Source organism: Hemiscyllium ocellatum, chromosome 1 (genome assembly GCF_020745735.1).
Source record: "Hemiscyllium ocellatum isolate sHemOce1 chromosome 1, sHemOce1.pat.X.cur, whole genome shotgun sequence".
NCBI classification, from domain to species: Eukaryota; Metazoa; Chordata; class Chondrichthyes; order Orectolobiformes; family Hemiscylliidae; genus Hemiscyllium; species Hemiscyllium ocellatum.
The window spans coordinates 104,071,773-104,093,663 of NC_083401.1; the positions used below are offsets into that span (position 1 = coordinate 104,071,773).

Consider the following 21,891-nt stretch of genomic DNA (forward strand, 5'->3'; position numbering starts at 1 on the left):
TATGTTGTCAGGGTCCACAGTCTTTACAGCATTGAGTGCTTTCAGCCTTTTCTTGATATCATGTGGAATGAATCAAATTGGTTGAAAGTTGGGGGGTAATATTGTTCTTTCTGTCGTGAGAAGGGTTCCCAACATTTCCTTCTTTATCATGGGTGCTTTGTTTCCCATTATCCTTCCAACTTCTTTCCTTTCTCAGTCTATATCCGTCCTTTTTATTTTGGCATCACAAGTGAAAATGCCGACAGCACTTCACTGGATCGTCACGGTGCAGAAGGAAGCCACTTGGTCCATCGAGTCTGCACCAGCTCTTCAAATGAGCATCATTACCTCATTCAAATCTCCAGCTGCTTTCCCACACCATTGCAGACAATCTCTATGTAAATAGCCATCAATGGCCTCTTGAATGCCTCAATTGAGCCTGCCTCCACCACACTTTCAGGCAGTACTTTCATATACTAACTAGTCACTAAGAGAAAATGTCTTCCCACAACACCCTTAATTCATTTGCACATCATTTGAAATCTATAGCCTCTTGTTCCTTTTATGAACAGAAACAACTTCTCCCTGTCTACTCTTTACAGCCTGCTTATGATTTTGAAAATCTCTACCAAATCTCCACAGTCTTCTTCCCTCCAAGGAGAACAATCCTAACTTCATCAGTTCTCAACTTAAGTTTCCCATTCCTGATAACATTCATATGAATCATTTTTGTACTCTCTCTAATCTTTCTTATTATGTGACACCCACAAATGCATATGATACTTGAGCTGAAGGCTAACATTTTATATGCAGGTGAGACCTGATAAGGTACAGGCCAAAGGGCTTTTCTGGACTGCATGATTCAAAGTGACTGTTGCTTTGTGGTTCTGATCCATCTCTGATCCATCATTGTGACAGACACAATGGTGGGGACTGCCAGATCAACTCCTTACCAACTGTATATTACAGTCATGGACAGGAGGTATCCAGGTATGATGGCAACATCCAGAATATTGATTGAGAGTAAGACATCAGGCTGTTACATGCCAAGTTGATGAGAGCTCTTCCAATTTTGGTACAAGCCCAGAGTTATTAGGGAGGGGTGCCTTGTAGAGTCTACAGGGCTGTATGTACCATTGACCAATGCACCAGAAACAATGCTGGCAGCCAACCAGTGTCTTTACAAAGTCTCAAAAGTAATGGATAGATACAATGGAGTAGCTTGTGGAGGCCATTTCTTTAGACATTTATTGAATCAACACTACTTCTGGCTCTGAAGTGAGATGTAGACAAGAGGATGACAGACTTTCCTTCCCAAAAAGGGATGAGTGACCAGGAAGGTTTTTTAAACATTGACAATAGATTCACAGACATCACTAGGCCAATGGCAGGATTCTGCCGAGAACGTTAACCTGGGTTGCTGCATTACTATTCCAGACACATCATTAACCTCTGACTTTGTTAGAACAGTGTAAAGACAGATAAGTGAGAGAAAAATAGAAAACTCAACAGCAAAAGACCAGAAGCTCAGGATCATGCTTACAGATATGTTCAGTGAAACAAATTTGCAGCAGCCCACCATGGAGGAAGCCACTTCATGAATATCGAATAAAGTATACTCAATTGTAAGAAGTGATTTGCAATTGAAATTTCAAATACAGTAGGTGTTTGACAAAAGGTAATTTCAGTGGCAGAATGGAATGCTAACTTAAAAAAATCCAAAAGAAAGAGTTACAGGGAACAGTAGCCTACTACTGCTGCTTAGTTTTTTTTAAAAAATAGGAATATTCAAGGCTGAGTTAGGAAAATTCATGATGGACAAAGGAGTCAAGTATTGTGGTCAACAAGCCACTTCAAACAAAGCCCCAACCAGATTACCCATAACATTGAATTCTGCTGCAGAATTCAATAAAGGGTCAAATGGCCTAGTCCTGCTCCCAAAACCCACTGGGTGTCAAAAGGCGATAACAAAAGAAAAATGGACATCAGTCTAACCTACAAATGTTTTAAGTTTTCAGCACATGTGCCAGTTAGTTATTTTGAACTAACAAGTGATGAGTATGTAGTGTTTAGGGAGAAAGCAATTGACATGGATGACACTTGCTCTGGGAAAGGGGGACAAACTGCAGAGCATTCAGGCTCATTGTTACTCTTTTTTTTCCAGAGTGGGAAGAGGAATGACTGAAAAAGGGAGAAAGTTGAAGAGAGCAAATGCTGTAATTCTGAAATAAAAACATTTCTGAACAAACTCAGCAGATTTGGGCATAGCATTGTAAAGACTGAGTGAACATGGAGTCTGAGATATGACTATTCTTCAGAATTGAAGGGGCTAGCAAACTGGATTTTTAATTCAATTAGAGAAGACCAGCAAATAAAACTGATTGTCTTAAGCTTTGAGTACCTTTTTTTACAAAGTATTGCTAATGGCAGTGAATTGAAGCTAGAGATTTTTTGAAAAAAAATCAAATGCATGCGTAAAAAAAGGAATCTGTCCTGCTGAGAGAGTAAACAGTGGGCATAATGGAGGGCAGGGTTAAAGGCTGTAAGAAAACTTAAGGATACTGAGGTCATGCACTGACTTGTGAAATTCAGTGTGGAACCCTAGAGGCTACAAAAGGTGCCCAAGTGGAAAAAGGTGTTGTTCCTCCAGCTTGAGAGATCCATTGAATCACTAACAGGTCCAGAATGAAAATATTTACGTTGTCAGCTCTTAAAAAAAAGGTAAAGGCCATTCCAAACCCATAAAATAAACCAATCTGCAGTTGGCCTTGCCAATGTAAAACAGAATGCACCGAGTAACAAACACCATAGTCTAGATTGAAAGCACAAAATCAGACTACAGGGCCTTGGCAAATATTACATTAGTAATTAAACAAGGTGACACCAATGGCAAGTGAGCCTGTGTCATGACTAGGTCACAACATCACTGACAGAAATAAGGCCTCTAGACTGTTGATAGTGGGGAGGTGATGTATGGTCGCATCCTGAAGGTGAAATTGAGGAAGCATTCTTGAAATACAGGGGAGAGGAGGAGGAGTAAGGATAAGAAATGCTACCCTTAGGTTTCATAGGGAGGGTAAAAAGGTAGAAGAGAGATTGGCTGGCAATGCTCTTAACTATTTGACCTTAGTAGCTGGGGCAGAGGATGGAATGAGAACAAAGGTGGATCATATTGCCTTTACTATCTAGTTGAAGGTAGCATCATGACATGTGACAAACATGGAGAAAAGAAATCCTTGCAGGGTATGAGGAAGGCTGCTCAACAGCAAGTGTCAGTGGGAATTGGCAAGCAGCTTATCACCAGAAAAAAAGGAAACAAAGTAGTGTGTGAAGGGAAGAGCCAGATGGACAGGAAGACAGGAATGGAAAGCATAAGTAAAGACGCTTCCAATTCTGGTGAAGAGCAGGAAGCAGCATTGATGTTATTATATTGGAGAAAGTTGCAGTTGCCCCCCCAAGAGTCCATCTGGAACAAGGAATGGTTTCCCATTCTAGAGTCGGACTGTGGCTGTATATCTAGCTGTTGCCTGACTATACAAGGTCAATACTATCTTCAGTGAGGGCCTTGGAGATTGGCAGGTGCAGTAACCATTTTTGATGAATTGGTTAGAGAACTGGTTTTGAAGTCAAGGATTGCTTTTTTTTGAGAAAATTAGCAGACATTGCTTTAAAAGCAAAGTTAAAAGCTCAAGCAGTGAAAAGCTAGACAAGCTGGCCCTGGGGTGAAATGGCTTGTGATAAAGGTAACTGGTCATGACTTCACAGACCAACTGTCTCCTGCCTGTCAGCAAACAGCTAATTGGTATCCAAGAAGGTAAAGTATTTTTTAAAATAATGCAGAAGGGGAAAAAAGTGTTTGGTGAAACTGTTGAATCTGAAAAAAGGTCAAAAGAGTCTGTTTGGCATTTAAAAATGCATCTCAAGGCATCAAATTTCCTTCAGTTACTGTAGACTGTGACCAAGTTGTAACTGGCTCTCAAAGTCCCTGCACCTCTGGAGGAAAATGCATGAAGATTAAAACCAACACCCAAAAACAGGTCAGTAAACACTGCAGGCAAGGCCTGCCAAGTGTCTTTCCCAGCATCCGTGTGGACTGAATAGTGTAGAGTTAGTGGGTAGAGTTTGAACTATGCTGGTAGAGATTCTTCTGAATTAGAAGCCAAATTATAGTCTCATTTCTTCATATACTTTTGTAGTAAGTTTAGGCCAGCCCTTTAACAGCAAACTGGAACATCTGGAATCAAATTGTTTTATCAGTGTAGGAGTATATAGGATCCCTGATTGCAAATGAGGCCATTCAGCCCATGGAGTCTGCACTGATCCTGAACAGCATCCCACCCTATCCTTGCAAATACTGGGTTACAAGAGCTGGTCCACCTAACTTGCACAACCAAAGTAAAATTTAGTACTGTCAATCCACCCGACCTGCATAAGTTTACACTGTAGGAAGAAAAAAAGTGCCGATTCCAGACAAGCCTATTCAAGGCTGGAATGAATCTGAGTCCCTGCCACTGAAGTAAGAGTGCTAGGTACTGTGCCACTAACATGGTAGGGTTTTGGAGTAAGGCTTAATTTGACCTAGGCTCAAGGGGAGATAGTCAAATGCAAGTTGGTCCTCTTATCAATCCTGTGGCTAGAGTCAAGTTTGGATTTTTGTGCAGCACAGCTGTGCAGAGAGAATCAAGCATCTGACTTTATAGTAGAAAACTAGGTATCTGGAGCAGTAGCAGAAAGTGCTAGTAGAACTGCAGGAGGGTTAAAAGAGGTTTGTGATTTTTTTTCTATCCTGTTTAGAAAACTGAGCGCATGAAGGAGAAAAAAGGCAAGAAGGACAATAGCTTTGTTAGAGTATTGCAAGAAAGAAAAGTGGAGGAAGTGGTGAAACACAAGGAACACACTAGTTTATAAAAAGTCAGTGAGGTGGTCAACTGCAATTCAAAAACTAGTTTAAGTGATTAAGTTTCTATAGAAACAGTTGGCAGTGGTGGTTCATGTGATATCAAATATCCTTCTCCAAGTGTGACTACTACAATTGAATTTAAAGCATCTTTACTCACCAACCAGGACAGTTTTACTCTAAATGCAGAATGATTAATTAGCAAGGATAGGAGCACATGGCTAAGGCAAACAGCTTGAGTCACAGATCTTATGCTTCAGCACAGGTACAGTTTCTTACTGCCTGCATGGTTCAATTCCTCAGACAGCACCTCCCAAACTATGGCTGGTAGCTTTGGAGGAGGCAGCAGTAAATATGGGGAAAGAGCTGGTGCTTGCAAATTCCTATCAAAGCCACTTAGTGAGCCTTTAGAAAATTCTGCAGTGTCCTCCAATTGTTTTACAAAATCCTGCAGCAATGTGGTGGGGACTTCAATTTGATGCAGTACAATAGGTGTCAACACTGACCCAACCAGTAGTGCCCATACCAGAATGGTGAGGGATCCTGCCCAAAAACAAGCAGCTTTCTAGATCTGACACAGCTTGACCTGATGTGCTTTTTCCAGCACCACATTTTAAGTACACAACTTTAGCATCTACAGTTCACTATCTTGAGCCACATTAAAATTCAAGCCATCAAGTTTCAGAAAACTTTAGGTAAGAGGAACTGATGGTTAGGTTAAAAAAATGAACTTTAAATGAGAACGCCAGACAGACACATTGTTGTATGGTTCAGGAGTGCCAAAGATTAGGTCAACATGCAGTTGTTAGTTATCTGGACTTGCCAGTCAGAAGCTAGTGTTGATACCCAGAGATTTGTTAAGTTCTGAATTAGACATCAAACCAGGTGTTGCTTTCATTTTTTTTAATTTCAGGTTACAGCCAGTGTTGTCAGGGATAGCTGTAAAAGAGGCACAATGTGGAACTGAACAAGCTTCCTACAAATCCCTGCAGCAACCTTCAACTTTAGTCAGAAAGGTGCAGAATGCTTTGCCACTTAAATGACTGACCAACTATTACACTGCATATTAGGCATGAAACATTACAATCCAATATTTATATTCTAAAGCAAACACTGGTCTACACTCCAAAGATAAAAGGATATTACACAAAGAGGTGCAGAAATGCCAGCCATTAAGACTTCTACACAAGTGCAAGAGTATTAAAAAGTACCCCAATAAAGTTAAGCAAAGCATTCAGAAAGCTTAAAACAGTACATTGAAGTGATTGTGCGCTTGACATTCAAGAGGCTTTGCTGAGGGCCACAGCAGTGAAGCGAACTTCTCCTTGATCACGCTCCATAAATTGTCTACATATCTTTGCTGCATCCTACAGAGGAGGAGATAAGATTTAAAAATCTTAGTTTAGTTTTGCTCAGCACAAAACTGAGTGCTCTTGATGGACTAATGCCAATTTAGTGAGTTGAAGCAATGGATGAGGCTGTTTGGGGGTGGGGGGGGGGATGCTTATTACAAAAGGAATGTCAGAGTGCCATTGAAACAAACCTGTAAGAGTTGATCATTTGATGTTTCTCCATGGTCAATAGGGAATGGCATTCTTCCATCTTAAAAAAAAAGAAATAAGTTCACTTTTCATATTTAAAGTACACGAGACAGAAGTTTTCTAGATGACCAAGGTTGATGATTCAGTTTTGTGCAAGTGAAGAACCTGTCAGAAATAATAATGCCTTTTGTGTCTGCTAGTTAAATCTATTGGAAGAATGAGTGTTGAACTGGGATGTACAAATTTAAGATCTCAACACCAGATTAAAGCCCAAGAGCTTTACTTGGAAGCGTTAGCTGTTGGAGTACTGCTCCTCCTTCAGTGCTCAGAAAGCTTCCAAATAAAGCTCTGGACTATAACCAGGTGTTGAGATTTTTAACCTTTGGAAGAATTTAGACCTGCAAGTGTTGAAGTGCTTCAACACTTGCACTTCATAACCTTTAGCAATGAAAGCTCTATTCATGAAGTGCATGGTCAGTGATATCGTTTACACTGACCTCTATACAGAAACTGGTTTGCTATATCTTCTAATGAGATGCACTAAAGTAACATTAGGAAATGCCAAGACATTACCTAGTTCATAGAGGTGCTCATCTACACCAACAAGAGTGATAAAATGGAAGTTTGTGCCATCTTCATGTACCTATTGAAGAAATACACAAGTTAATTGCATGTTTTAAATAGCACTGCATGCCTGCCATGGTATTACTTACTTCAATAAAGTACACAGACAATTTAAAGTTTAACAACTAACTTTACATTATGGCTTGTGCAAAGTGAATTTAGCAGGTAGAACCATAGCCTTAGCAGGCTTGAGGAGAGTTTGACTGAAGGGCCACGATACCTTGGGAGAGATGGAGCAGACAGGACTTCGTAACCTCATCTGGTGCAGAAATTGAACACAATATGGCAGGTGTACTGCCCAGCCAAGCTGATCAACTTTAGTTTCCAGCGCAAGCAAAACTGGAGATGCTAGTACTCCACAAACTGCAAGCAGCTTGGGTCAGGCAACATCTGTTGCAATAAGCAGAGTAAATCTTAAATGTTGCCAGACCTGAGGAGTTTCTCCAGCAATTTGCTTTTAGTCTCCATATAGGTCTAGTTTCCTCATACAAAAAGTACTCTACATCTGAAGTTAGAGGTGGTGAAGAATAAGATGGAAAAGCATAGACTATATTCACTAATCAATGCAATCATGCAAGTGACCTACAATCCTTCATTCTTCCTCGCAGCTGCTGTGTTAAACTACCCCTCCCCCCACTTAAAGGGAGATAGAAATTCTACCTCACTGAAACCCAACCTAATGGTGCACATTTAATATTCGTGGCTAGTATAATCAGGTTCAGTGCTGCACTTGTACATATCTTGCTACATGACAGGCTGCTTAAGTAGCCGAATGCTACCACTTGCTGGTAGTGACAAATTGTCAAGCTCATTTATGCAGCTCAAAATGGTTCAAGTTAACACTATTAAAAGGAGTAGGGTACTCTTGTGCAATGGTAGTGTCCTTCCTCTGGAAGAGACCCAGATCCATGCCCCACCTGTTCCAGAAGTAGGCAGCATCTGGATATGTTGGTTAGAACATTTGATAATTGGACTGTAACACACCCCTCCCAATTCTGTACAAGTCTTGGAGTCACTGAAGACTAGTAATACTTCCCCTATTGAGCCAGAAGCCTGGGATCAAGTCCTACCTGCTGCACAGCTGTCACAATAAATCAGGGAGAGAGAAGAAGGATGAGCATTTGCAACAAAGTCTGGGACTGAAATAATTAACCTCAAGCTACCAGTCCACATGAGGTGATTTCTAATACAGAATGACCTCTCCTCACATTCCCATTGACTCCACTCAAGGAATGTCATTCACTTGAGTGACTTGTCATGTTTTGCCAAAGGAAAAAAAGTAATGAGAGCCAGATCTGAGTGGGCTGAGAGCTAAATTGACTGATTCTACACAAGTAGACCAATTAGAAGCACAACCTGGCTAGTTACTGCCAGTGTACACAGGACATTCCTGCCCATTGCTGGGTACATGCCAGGTGTTTAGTTTGTGGTGTTGAAGTAATGAAGGCAGGGGTCCCACAGAATTTGCATATGGTGCCTGTTACCTCTAACACTGGCTGAAGGCTAGGATACAGCCAGCCACTGACTGAAGTCAGCTTCAGTTTGGATCTCCTGCATGGAGACATCAGGCTCCTTAAAAGGATCAAGTTTTTGAAGGGCCTGAAACACTAGCACAGATGGTCTGTTAATGCAGATGACAACAGATCAGCATCAGTTCCTGCTTCTGAAGTGCAGATGTACATAGGCTGAGGCAATAAAGAAAATTAAAGGGAAACACTGATTTTACAGATCAAGTGACATCACCCATGATAGTACACAAGTGTACTTTTACAAGAAGCACTGCAGAAGGATCAGGAGGATTAAGCAAATCCAATACAACTAAGGGGCTACTGACTAATGACCCAGATAGGAGAAACCCATTTTTAAAAAATTCAATAAGACAGCCAGCCAGCGGGGAGGAGATTTGGTTGTGAACTAGTTCAGGAATCCTCAAAACCAGTATGAGTAGAAACCATGTCACTTATACATATTTGTATACACATGCAGCAAAAACTTCCAGCTCGGTGAACAGAACCACAACAACAGATTTGTATTGTCCAGATGTTGATTGAGGCTTGGTATGTGGTCAATTACAGGTTATCTACTGGCTGTTTCAGTTAAGTAGCATTCATTTGCAATGAATTGTCAATTAGAAGCTGAATTGCCCCTGGATAATCACCTCCGTCGACTTGGAATTTGGCAGCTCCAATTCAAATTAGTATTGTTCAAACAAACAGTTCAACTTTGGTTGAATCAATGGAGGTCCAGCAGCATTGATAGCTTGTATTGCAATCTTGGGCACTAGAGTGATTTTGTCAAGTACTAACATCCAATTTCCCAATGGTACCCTTAAAACAGGAAACAAGTCAAAATCTCCAACTGGGAGAGATTGAATGGTTTAACCCAGCACCCTATGCTGATTGCTTTTGAATGTTGTTAGGCCCTATTAAGGCCTCACCTTTCCACTTACCAGTACAAGTTAGATCACCTACATCTAGTTTGAACCAGGGAATCGCTACAGAGCTGTCAAGACTGACTGCAGTCAGTTAAGATAAGCAACAAGCAGATAGGCTTTTCACAAGTACTTCTGAAAAAAAATCCGAGTTTTTACCTGACACTCTCCCTCCTCTGCAGTGGCGTCGTGTGCTGATTTAATTTCCTACAAATAAAAGGAAAAACATTGAGAATGTGCTGACTAACTGGCATTCAGTTTACGAAGTGAACAATTTTTCACCTGGTTTTGTTCCAGTTGCTTAGCTCTCTCTGCTGCTGAAAGGTCCATGGTCTCATTCAGAAACCTTTTCAATATAGAGCCTTCCACTGCAACAACAAGATTGTCATTTTAAAATTAGTCCATCCAAATTAAATATTTAACTAATTACACAGTGAGATTTAACCATGGACCTTCTAGTGTAGGGACACTACAGCAGGCCCCTTAGTCATTTGAAGGAATTCTAAAATGCACTAAGTTGCTACTTTGGAGTTTAGATCAAGGTTAGTGACTGACTGTCAATGAGATTAGTCTAGTCAGTTTAATGAGACAATTACACAGCTTGAAGCAAGAACAAGTCTTTAAATACATTTACTGACATGGAGGTTGGAATGGAATAGGCTAGTAGTAACTGCCTAGACATTATCCAGCTTGCTTACCAAAGTCAAGCTTATCTTGATTGTTAGCAATGGCATTGATAAGTCCAACAGTTCCACATGAATTTGAAATGGTCTGCTTCAAGAAGTAAACTTTTGAGTCAATACCCTTTCCACTCAGTTCGGATGTTTGACGGTCCCTGTACGATTCGTGCTGGGCGGAGGGGAAAAAAAAAAAAAAGGAGAAAGGTTTACTTGTAGATTTCTTACAAATCCCACATGGAGACAGTCAAGACTGCTTTAGTGCCCTCAAGTTTGTGTAAACATCGGGGGGGGGGGGGGGGGGGGGTAGTAAAAGATAGTAGTACACAGAGCTTCAGTGTTGGTGAGATTTCTGGTATTGCATCCATCCAGAAGATGGACTGCAGAAATGCAAAGTTAAAAACAGGTAGAGTTGGAACCACTAGCTTTCAGAGCACTGCTCCTTCAGTAGGTAGCTTGCACCTGAAGGAGCAGACTCAAAAGCTAGTAATTCCAATTCAACCTGTTGGACTACAACCTGGTGTAGTATGATTTTTAAACTTTGTATACCCTAGTCCAACATTTGCATTTTTGCATGATTGAGATGCCAAGATCCTCTGACAGCACCTTCCAAACCCACAATCATCATCATCTTGAAGAGCAGATAGGAGGACAGGCATCTTCAAGTTCCCTTCCAAAGGGCTTGCCATTGACTTGGAAATAGATCCATGTTCCTGTCATGTCACTGGAAATCCTTCCTAATGGCATCATGGGTGCAACAGTTTGAGGCAGCTGCTCATCACCACAGGCAACTGGTGTGGGCAATAAGTGCTGGCCTACCAGTGATAACCCACATCACAAGTGGAAGACTTAAAAATTCCCTTTGGAACCAAGTAGGCAGGTAAGGTGTGCATGTGTCCAATTGTTAAGTTTAACTATTGCTAGAATACTCATGGCCAACTCAAAAGCTAAGCTGAAGAGTATATTAGCCACAAGGGAACAAATGGGAGACCAAAATCAAAGTTTGTGCTCAGATGTTTAATCATCTTTTGTCAGGGTTTTGAACCAACACCTGCTAAAAAAGTGTTCTGAGTGGACAGAAGCAAACAAAGCTACTATGCTAGTGTATTGTATAGTGGTCAGATTGTATTAGAGTTAATTGTATTTTTAAAAAAATCAGCCTGATTTGTGCTGCTGATGTCTTTAGCACAGACCAAGAGTTGGGATCTCATGATCATACACCAGAGGGAAATGACATGATCAAGTAAACAGAAAATACATCTTCTGGCAGGAGTTTAAAGTGATCTCTAATAGTTGAGTCTTAAAGGCTGAAGAGAACTAACAGCTACATGTCTAAATCCTAGTTCCACTTGAACCATGCTGAGACTGTCCTGGTGACCTGAACAGGTAGGGCTCTAGAGAAAGCTTAGAGGGGAGAGTTTGACATAGGCTTACAAGAAAAGAGATGGCAACATGGGATATCAAATAGCACCTTGCTTGTAGAACAGGAAGGAGGGACAGTTTGTAATCAAATTAGGATCAGGGAAACAAAGCTTTAAATGCTTAGTGTACAGGAAATAACTTTGGTGCAATAGGTATTGTTAATTATAGAGGGGTAAAACTAGCCTGTCTCACAATGGTTGGAGACCAAACTGAAAACTATGGAGGGGGTACTGATGTTTCTGAAGTATCAGTAGATTGATAGTGGGTCTCTTTCCAGGTGCAATCAGATCTGCAAGTTCTTCAGAATTGTATTTGGGATTTCCAAGCATCCAAATTTACATATGCTCACTCAAGTGCTAAATGCGAGAGTTCACCTCAAGATAACTGCTGTCAGTCAAAGTGGGTGACTAGTTAAGGAAGTCTGAACTGATGCAGAATTTGTTGCATTCTAGACTTATTTTTGAGGTCACTTTGCAGCATTGAACCACTAAAGCCCCAGGACTTGAGCTAGTTAGTTAAAGCCATGTTGAACTATTTGCTATTTCAGAATTAAAGACAGCTTGAACTCAAGTGTCCTCTAGTGGTTGGGAATGAAACTGCATGAAAGATGTACAGAGTCAAAGTGTCAGAAATGGTACTTCACTTGAAGTCACATGAAAGTGGTCCCATCTGGACAAGGAAGTGTTAAGGAAGATCACATGAGACCTAAACAAGATTGGAAAGTGAGTTAAATTGATTTTGGTATTAGTGTCTCTATTTTAAATGATTAAGAAAAGGTAGAAAATAGTGGGGTTAAAAGGAACATCAAGGTATGACATTGGCCTAAATGTTCCTTTGAGATCAGTTTGTTCTGCTATTCCAGTGGATGACATTGCACATGCCCATTCTCTCCATAACCTGATCCTCTTACTAATGGAGTAGTTCCTAAACAGTCTTGACTGCCACAAACTGGCAATGAGTTCCACAGATTCACCACCTTCTGGTGGAAGCAATGAAAAAAAAAGAGGTACTCTTGTTTCATTTGCCAAAATTGGGGCCTTGATGGCCAAGTGACTCAAAAAACTCCATGATTGCCTCAGAACTAAACTAGATAAATACGTATCTATTTAAAAACAAAACAGGCTTAGTTGACAAATACAGGCCGAGTGCTAATCCAGCTTGGCTGGAGAAATTTCTACACTGAGTTTGCAGCTGCAAACTCATCCTGGATTCAAGACGATCTTTGTCAGGTAATCTTGACCTAGAGTCCTCGGATAGTAGCTCTGCTGCCTTCTGTTTAGTGCTGATCACCCAATTGGTTTATTTTCCATGGCAAGGAGTGGAAAGTACAGTCCAATATTGATAGATTGGATGGGCCCATAATTATTCTGTTGCTGGTCAAAGCACAGCAGGTTAGGCAGCATCTCAGGAATAGAGAATTCGACGTTGAGCATAAGCCCTTCATCAGGAATAAGAGAGAGAGCCAAGCAGGCTGAGATAAAAGGTAGGGAGGAGGGACTAGGGGGAGGGGCGATGGAGGTGGGATAGGTGGAAGGAGGTCAAGGTGAGGGTGATAGGCCGGAGTGGGGTGGGGGCGGAGAGGTCAGGAAGAGGATTGCAGGTTAGGAGGGCGGTGCTGAGTTGAGGGAACTGACTGAGACACGGTGGGGGGGGGGGGGGGGGGAAATGAGGAAGCTGGAGAAATCTGAATTCATACCTTGTGGTGGGAGGGTTCCCAGGCGGAAGATGAGGCGCTCCTCCTCCAGCCGTCGTGTAGTTGTGTTCTGCCGGTGGAGGAGTCCAAGGACCTGCATGTCCTCGGTGGAGTGGGAGGGGGAGTTAAAGTGTTGAGCCACGGGGTGATTGGGTTGGTTGGTTCGGGCGGCCCAGAGGTGTTCTCTGAAGCGTTCCGCAAGTAAGCGGCCTGTCTCACCAATATAGAGGAGGCCACATCGGGTGCAGCGGATGCAATAGATGATGTGTGTGGAGGTACAGGTGAACTTGTGGCGGATATGGAAGGATCCCTTGGGGCCTTGGAGGGAAGTGAGTGTGGAGGTGTGGGCGCAAGTTTTACATTTCCTGCGGTTGCAGGGGAAGGTGCCGGGGGTGGAGATCTGACAAGGGAGTCACGAAGGGAGTAGTCCTTGCGGAACGCTGATAGGGGAGGGGAGGGAAATATATCCTTGGTGGTGGGGTCCGTTTGGAGGTGGCGGAAATGGCGGCGGATAATACGTTGTATGCGCAGGTTGGTGGGGTGGTAGGTGAGAACCAGTGGGGTTCTGTCTTGGTGGCGGTTGGAGGAGCGGGGCTCAAGGGCGGAGGAGCGGGAAGTGGAGGAGATGCGGTGGAGGGCATCGTCGATCACGTCTGGGGGGAATCTGCGGTCCTTGAAGAAGGAGGCCATCTGGGCTGTGCGGTGTTGGAATTGGTCCTCCTGGGAGCAGATGCGGAGATGAAGGAATTGGGAATATGGGATGGCGTTTTTACAGGGTTCAGGGTGGGAGGAGGTGTAGTCCAGGTAGCTGTGGGAGTCAGTCAGTTTATAATAGATGTCTGTGTTGAGTCGGTCGCCCGAGATAGAAATGGAAAGGTCTAGGAAGGGGAGGGAGGAGTCTGAGACAGTCCTGGAGAATTTCAGGTCGGGATGGAAGGTGTTAGTAAAGTTGATGAACTGTTCAACCTCCTCGTGGGAGCACGAGGCAGCGCCGATACAGTCATCGATGTAGCGGAGGAAAAGGTGGGGGGTGGTGCCAGTGTAGTTGCGGAAGATGGACTGTTCCACATATCCTACGAAGAGGCAGGCATAGCTGGGGAGCAAGCGGGTGCCCATGGCAACTCCTTTAGTTTGGAGGAAGTGGGAGGATTGAAAAGAGAAGTTATTCAGGGTGAGGACCAGTTCAGTCAGTCGAAGGAGGGTGTCAGTGGAAGGGTACTGGTTGGTGCGGCGGGAAAGGAAGAAGCGGAGGGCTTTGAGTCCTTCGTGATGGGGGATGGAGGTGTACAGGGACTGGATGTCCATAGTGAAAATAAGGCGTTGGGGACTGGGGAAGCGAAAATCCTGGGAGGTGGAGGGCGTGGGTGGTGTCCCAAACGTAGGTGGGGAGTTCTTGGACTAAAGGGGACAGGACCGTGTCGAGGTATTGGGAGATGAGTTCGGTGGGGCAGGAGCAGGCTGAGACAATGGGTCGGCCGGGGCAGGCAGGTTTGTGGATTTTGGGCAGGAGGTAGAAACGGGCGGTGGGGGGTTGTGGGACTACCACCAAGGATATATTTCCCTCCCCTCCCCTATCAGCGTTCCGCAAGGACCACTCCCTTCGTGACTCCCTTCAGATCCACACCCCCCACCAACCCAACCTCCACCCCCAGCACCTTCCCCTGCAACCGCAGGAAATGTAAAACTTGCGCCCACACCTCCACACTCACTTCCCTCCAAGGCATCCTTCCATATCCGCCACAAGTTCACCTGTACCTCCACACCATCTATTGCATCCGCTGCACCCGATGTGGCCTCCTCTATATTGGTGAGACAGGCCGCTTACTTGCGGAACGCTTCAGAGAACACCTCTGGGCCGCCCGAACCAACCAACCCAATCACCCCGTGGCTCAACACTTTAACTCCCCCTCCCACTCCACCGAGGACATGCAGGTCCTTGGACTCCTCCACCGGCAGAACACAACTACACGACGGCTGGAGGAGGAGCGCCTCATCTTCCGCCTGGGAACCCTCCAACCACAAGGTTGGAATTCAGATTTCTCCAGCTTCCTCATTTCCCCTCCCCCCACCGTGTCTGTCGGTTCCCTCAACTCAGCACTGCCCTCCTAACCTGCAATCCTCTTCCTGACCTCTCCGCCCCCACCCCGGCCTATCACCCTCACCTTGACCTCCTTCCACCTATCCCGCCTCCATCGCCCCTCCCCCTAGTCCCTCCTCCCTACCTTTTATCTCAGCCTGCTTGGCTCGCTCTCTTATTCCTGATGAAGGGCTTATGCTCGAAACGTCGAATTCTCTATTCCTGAGATGCTGCCTAACCTGCTGTGCTTTGACCAGCAACACATTTGCAGCTGTGATCTCCAGCATCTGCAGACCTCATTTTTTACTCCATAATTATTCTGTGAAATGGATGCCCATCTGAATCTCTGCCTAGAAAAATTTGTAGTTTGGATCTTTCAGAAAGATGTAGTTTTTTTTTAAAAAGAGAGATGCTTCATTCTTGAATATTTTGCAGATACATCTTGGATTAACTAGATATTTACTGCTGCCCATTGAGAGCCAAACATTTGTCCAATCTCTACCTTAAAAATCAAGGTAGAGTAGCTTCTCACCAAGTTGGTGTTTGAAGTTAAAAAGCTTATAGCTACATTTGACCACTACTATAGCATACCAAGATTTAATGAATTCAAAACTCAATTGAAAAAGCCAAGGTAAATGGGAAATCAAGGGGCAAAAACAAAGTTGCCCAGGTAAAACTAAGTGAGCTTCCTAGGATAAGCTTTTGCTACAGGGATCTTGAAGAGATGCCAAGTCTTCCAGGAGTCCTTATTCTGGAAAGTGTGGATTGTAGAATTAGTAATTTAGACATGGAAGATATAGGCCAGTTAAATAGATTTGAATATAGGTTTATCTAGTAATCATTTTAATATTAGTCAGCATGGCCACATGAAGTTACACTTCGTTTATTATAGTCTAGTGTGTAAAGAATCAGGATAGACAAGAAAAACAGTAAGAATGCAAATACACTCCATATTATACTGTCCCAATAATGGACAGAGGATTGGCCAAGAAATCATCTGGGCTCATTTTAAATGACAGTCTAATAGGGCCACAAGTACTTGAAACACTGACTTATGAGAAAGTAGATATACAAGTCAAACAGAAGACAAGTGGTGAGAATACAGACAGGTTAAATAAGTGGATAATCACTATATACAGTAGGAAGAGGGGTTAATAGAATTATGGTCACTGGCCTCAAAGTGCTATTAGATTTAAAAGGGAGGGAAAATGATAGACCAGATTAAAAAAGTTGAAGTTCTAAATTGGAGAAAGGCCAAATTTGACAGCATTAGGCAAGAACTTTCAAAAGCTAATTGGGGGCAGATGTTTGCAGGTTAGAAAGAGGGGCAGCTGGAAAGTGGGAAGCCTTCTGAAAAGGGATAACAAGAATCCCAAGTATAATCCTGTCAGGGTGAAAGGAAAGTCTGGTAGGTGTAGGGAATGCTGGATGACTAAAGTGGAGGGTTTGGTTAAGAAAAAAAAAGGATATGTCAAGTATAGACAGGATAGATCAAGTGAACCCTTAGAGCATAAAGTAGCATACTTAAGGGAAATCAGGAGGGCAAAAAAAAAGGAGACATGGGATAGCTTTGGTAAATAGAATTAAGGAGAATTCAAAGGGTTTTTACACATACATTAAGGACAAAAGGGCAACCAGGGAGAGAATAGGGCCCCTTGAGGATCAGCAAGGCAGCCTTAGTGTGGAGCTGCAGGGGGTGGGGAAAGGAGTAAGATATTAAATGAGTATTTCCCATCAGTATTTACTGATGAGGATATGAAAAATAGATTGTAGGGAAAGATGGTGACATCTTGAAAGTGTCCAGATTACAGAGCAAGTGCAGTCTTGAAAACAGGAAAAAAGGGTTTAGGGTGTAGGTTTGATATCCAGACATTGCCACTGATGTTACCTAGCCAGATAACAACCTCCAAGTGAAGCTTGGGCTTTACTTGGAGGTCACCACTGATGTTACCTAGCCAGGTAAGGAAGTGTCTGGATATCAAACCTACAGCTCAGCAAGCAAACCTACACCCTAAACCTTTTACCTGAGCTACAAACCTTACAGGCAAGAGGTGGATAAATTCCCCAGACCTGATAATGTGTAGCAGAGAACACTGTGGGAAGCTAGAGAAGTGATTGCTGGGCCTCTTGCTGAGATATTTGTATCATCAGTAGTCACAAGTGAGGTGCTGGAAGACTGGATGTTGGTAAATGTGGTGTCACTGTTTAAGGTGGCAAGGACAAGCCAAGGAGCTTCAGACCAGTGAGCCAGACTTCTGGTGTGCAAGTCATTGGCAGGAATCCCAAGGGATAGGATGTACATGCATTTGAGGGAAGGACTGATTAGGGATAGTCAACATGGCTGTGGGGGAAAATCATGTATCACAAACTGGATTGATTTTAAAAAGAAACAGATGATTGATAAGGGTAGAGCAGTAGGTGTGATCTATATGGACTGCAGTAAGGTTCCCATGGGAAACTTAATAGCAAGGTTAGATCTCAAAAACAAATGGAGAACTAACCATTTGGTTAGAATTGTCCCTAAAAGGTAGAAGACAGGATGGTGCAGGAGGGTCATTTTTCAGACTGGAGGCCTGTGACCAGAGTGCCACAAGGATTGGAGTTGTGGTCCTCTACTTTGTCATTTAGATAAGTGATTTGTATGTGAGCACAATAGGTATAGCTAGTAAGTTTGCAGAGGACATCAAAATTGGAGGTGTAGTGGGTAACCTCAGATTACAACAGGATCTTGAGCAGATGGGCCAGTGGGCTAAGTGAAGTGGCAGATGGAGTTTAATTCAGATAAATGCAAGGTATGACATTTTGGGAAATCAAATCTGATCAGGGCATACATAATGGCAAGGTCCTAGGGAATGTTGCTGAACAAAGACCTTTGAGTGCAGGTTCATAGCTGCTCAAGAGTGGAGTCGCAGGTAGATAGGATAGTGAAGGCAGTGTTTGATATACTCTTATTGGTCAGAGTATGACTACAGGACTTGGGAGGTCATGTTGCAGCTGTACAGGACATTATTCCAACAGTGGCCTAACCATTGTATGCAAATCTGGTCTCCTTCCTATCAGAAGGACGTTAAAAAAACTTGAAAGGGTTCAGAAAAGATTAGCAAGAATGTCAGCAGGGTTGGAGGATTTGAGCTAAGGGAGAGGCTAACAGGTGGGGGCTGTTTTCCCTGGAGTGTCAGAGGGGTGGCGTTAGGAGGTTACCAACATTATGAGGGGCATGGATAGGATAAACAGACAGACAGACAGACATTTCCCTGGGGAAAGGGAGTCCAGAACTAGAGGGAAAGACATAAGAGACCTGCAGGGCAACTTTTTCCACAGAGGGTGGAATGTGCATGGAATGAACTGCCAGAGGCTGGTATGATTGCAACATTCAAAGAAGCATTTGGATGGGTATATGAATAGGAAGGGTTTGGAAGGATATGGGCTGGGTGCTGACAGGAGAGACTAGATGGTGTTGGGCTATCTGGTCAGCATGGATGGGTTAGACCAAAGGGTCTGTTTCCATGCTGTACATCTGACTCTGGAAAGAGAAGAGTCATTTGGGAGTCCTCATGCATGTAAAGCCAGCAGAACATTTATTGGTCAAGTGAATGGAAGTCTTTTTGACAAAAGCAAAGTTGAAGGCAAAACCTTTTAAGTTAGTCAGACCATAGCTGGAAACTGAACAGGCTTGAGCCCATGTTTCCAAGGAAAGTTTGACCTCAGGCAGTCCCGGAAGGTTCACTAGGCATAGAGGGACTGTCATAAGACACCAAGTAGTTGTACTAAAGTAAATGCTCCATGAGATAAGCTTACTCAGAACAATTTAAGAGTATCAGACAGGGTAGATGTAGGGAAGTAGTTTTCCCCCCAGGTGTCCAAGGGACAACAATCTCAAAATAAGGAGCATGACAAACTTGAGGGTTGAAAGTTTGGTGTCATGTACCCAACCACAACAGCCCGTTATCAAATTCAGGCCGAGGGATAAATATCTAAGTCAGCAAGGAGTAGAGACAGGAAGGATTTAGATCAGCCATGATCTTATTTAAAGCAGAACAGGCTTAATGGAGCAGTTCTGCTCCTGTCTTATGGAGCATACAGACATGTGGGAAATACAGGCTGAACTGGATTTAGCAAAAGTCTTAATTTCTTAGTCATAGGTAAGAAGTGGACCATAGAAAGACCCTTTGGTCCAACTCATCCACACCAAGTTACCCAAATTAAGCTAGCCCCACTTGGCTCATTGGACAGCTGCATGAAAAAGTTGGAACAATGTTAAAACATTAGCTATACCCACCACTTCCACTGGCAGTTTGTTCACTAGAAAACTACCCACTAAAGAGATGCCTTTCAGGCTCCTTTTAAAAATCTTTCCAACCCCACCTTCAAGTTTTGAACTCCTACCTAGGGAAAGAGAATGAATCTATGCTATTCACCTCATTTATAGCATCAGTCACCCCTCAAATCCAGAGAGAGTCTCAAAAAGTCAACTGAACAGTTTTAATTCTGCTTCAAAATGGTTAGAAATATTGAACTTTAGTTTAAAAAAAAGTTCAACCACACTGAAATGTGATCTTTACACTAGAAGTGTAAAATCAGAATCCTTGCAGTGGGAGCAGGTCATTCAGCCTAGTCGCTAAAGAACCTCACTTCCTACCCTATATTCCCCACAGCTAACTGTCCAGACTTGTACAGGTTATGGGCAATTTAGCATGGTCAGTCCACACCCTACACATTTTTGTACTGTGGGAGGTAACTTACACAGATGAGAGAATGTGAACAGCCCAGACAGACACTAGAGGGTGGAAATCAAACTAGAGTCCCTGATGTTGAAGCAGTAAAACTACAGCCATTGTACTGCTGAGTCACTAGATCAAACAGTTGATTAAAAATGAGAATTCAAGGTCAGCATAGAGACAATGCATTCTTCTTTGTACAATGCTTGTATGTATCAGCATCTGGTGAGCTAAGGAATACTCAGTTCTTGCTAACTTTAATGTCAGATTTTAGTAGAAATCCATTTTAAAGCTCAGATGGATATGAATCCAATTAGAATCAAGAGACCACCATTTCAGACAGTTTCCATTTGTAATAGGACTACATTGAGAATTACATTGTTTAATCACTTCGATTTAGATTGCAGCCAGTGAACAGGTTACAAATACCACACTTAAATTCACTGAATAAGTGAGTTCACAAAATTAAAGGAAATCAAGAAAAAAAGCAAGCTATGCAAAAATGACATCATTGCTGTCTCATGCTAGTGCAGTAGCTGTTTAAAAAGGATGATGCAGCATATTAACATTGTTATTGTCCAATATTGTAGTGAACATTCCACCATCTAGTTTATACTTAAACTAGAATTTGCTTCAGAAAGTAGCTAGCACCCTACCTGTTGGCTTAAAGGAAATAGTAACATTAAAGCACACACTGGCGATGGTACCATGGAGAGGGATTCATTTTCTAAACCCAAGACATCCACGAACTTCCAGCTCGATGCCACACCCAGACGAGACAAACACTGACGCAGAAAGCAAGAATCTTGTTAAAACACAAAATCATCTAGGTTTTTAGATGTAAGACGATTTATAGCTTAAAAAGCTAATAGAGAGAATGTGATTAAAGCAGTGTTTATTGTTTAATAAACTGACTTAGATTTTTGTTCTTTAAAATTTAATAACCCATTTTCACGATAAGTAATTGTCTAGCTTAACTTAAAGCGAGACCAGCCAAAATATTTGCTGATAATTAGCGTTTTGGTGAATCCGTGCTGCGCACTTACTTTGTTCAGCATCTGAAAGGGAAAAAAAAAATCAGTTATAACACGCCAGGACCAACAACTTTAAAATAAAAGCAAAGCTGCTTTCAATGCCACGACTAAAGGAGATTACTACCTCAGGGTTGATTTCCATTGGTTTCCACTCCATGATTGCTATCTTTCAGACGCTCAGTACCTGTGTCTCTGTCTGAGAGAGAGGAACCCAGTCTGTGAACAAACACAGTCTGCCAGGCCCCCAGCAAAAGGCGGGGCTTTAATACGCGATCAGGAGTCAATCCACTGCGAAATAGGGGGGCGGGGAGGCACAAACTCTATCAATTTTCCTATTAAATTATCGCCAAAACACCTGGAGCCGCTACTTAGGTCCGTTAACTCCGGTTTAACGGGAACAGATGAGGAAAGGTTTCAATCACACTCCTTTCCCGAGGGTTCAACGCTAGGCAATGTTGCAGTGGTGTTAGCACAGTCCAACTCTCCTGATCTTTCTGGAAACCACCATCAATATGTTTCAGCAGGTTCTTGAAAAAAAACCCAAAAGTCACTTAATTTTAACGTCTTGGTCAGTTGCCTTGCCCAGAAAGAACATTGCAGTCAGGGTTTCTGTTCTACCCCGCCTTTTAGATATTGCTGGAAAGATATTACGCAATGCGCAGTTTATAATTAGCAATTTGAAAACAAAACTGATAACGAAGCAATGTTGACAAGTAGTATTTATGAATTACAAAGGTTTGCTGTTTTGATGGAAATAAAAGTTAACTTAAAAAAACCCCTTTGTGAATTAATAATCAC

At 42.7% G+C, this 21,891-nt stretch overlaps 1 protein-coding gene across 1 annotated transcript; it reads right to left on the reverse strand.

The window, feature by feature from the left end:
• Positions 1 to 5,772: 5,772 nt before the first annotated feature.
• On the reverse strand, positions 5,773 to 20,838 carry uchl1 (ubiquitin carboxyl-terminal esterase L1 (ubiquitin thiolesterase)). The gene is made up of 7 exons (XM_060831129.1): positions 20,716 to 20,838; positions 10,171 to 10,321; positions 9,755 to 9,840; positions 9,632 to 9,679; positions 6,991 to 7,060; positions 6,420 to 6,478; positions 5,773 to 6,243 (listed from the first exon to the last, which is right to left on the reverse strand). The coding sequence occupies exons 1-7, from the start codon at positions 20,767 to 20,769 to the stop codon at positions 6,157 to 6,159; spliced, it is 555 nt and encodes a 184-aa protein (XP_060687112.1). The 5' UTR covers positions 20,770 to 20,838; the 3' UTR covers positions 5,773 to 6,156.
• Positions 20,839 to 21,891: the final 1,053 nt, after the last annotated feature.

Bases quoted from the DNA above. Each gene is read 5' to 3' on its own strand.
- uchl1 (XM_060831129.1), bottom strand. From the start codon at position 20,769: ATGGTACCATCGCCAGTGTGTGCTTTAATGTTACTATTTCCTTTAAGC. The intron at 9,841-10,170 runs GTAAGCAAGCTG...TTGTTGTTGCAG, and splicing joins TCAAGATAAGCTTGACTTTG to TGGAAGGCTCTATATTGAAA. The intron at 7,061-9,631 runs GTAAAAACTCGG...TTTCTTCAATAG, and splicing joins CAGAGGAGGGAGAGTGTCAG to GTACATGAAGATGGCACAAA.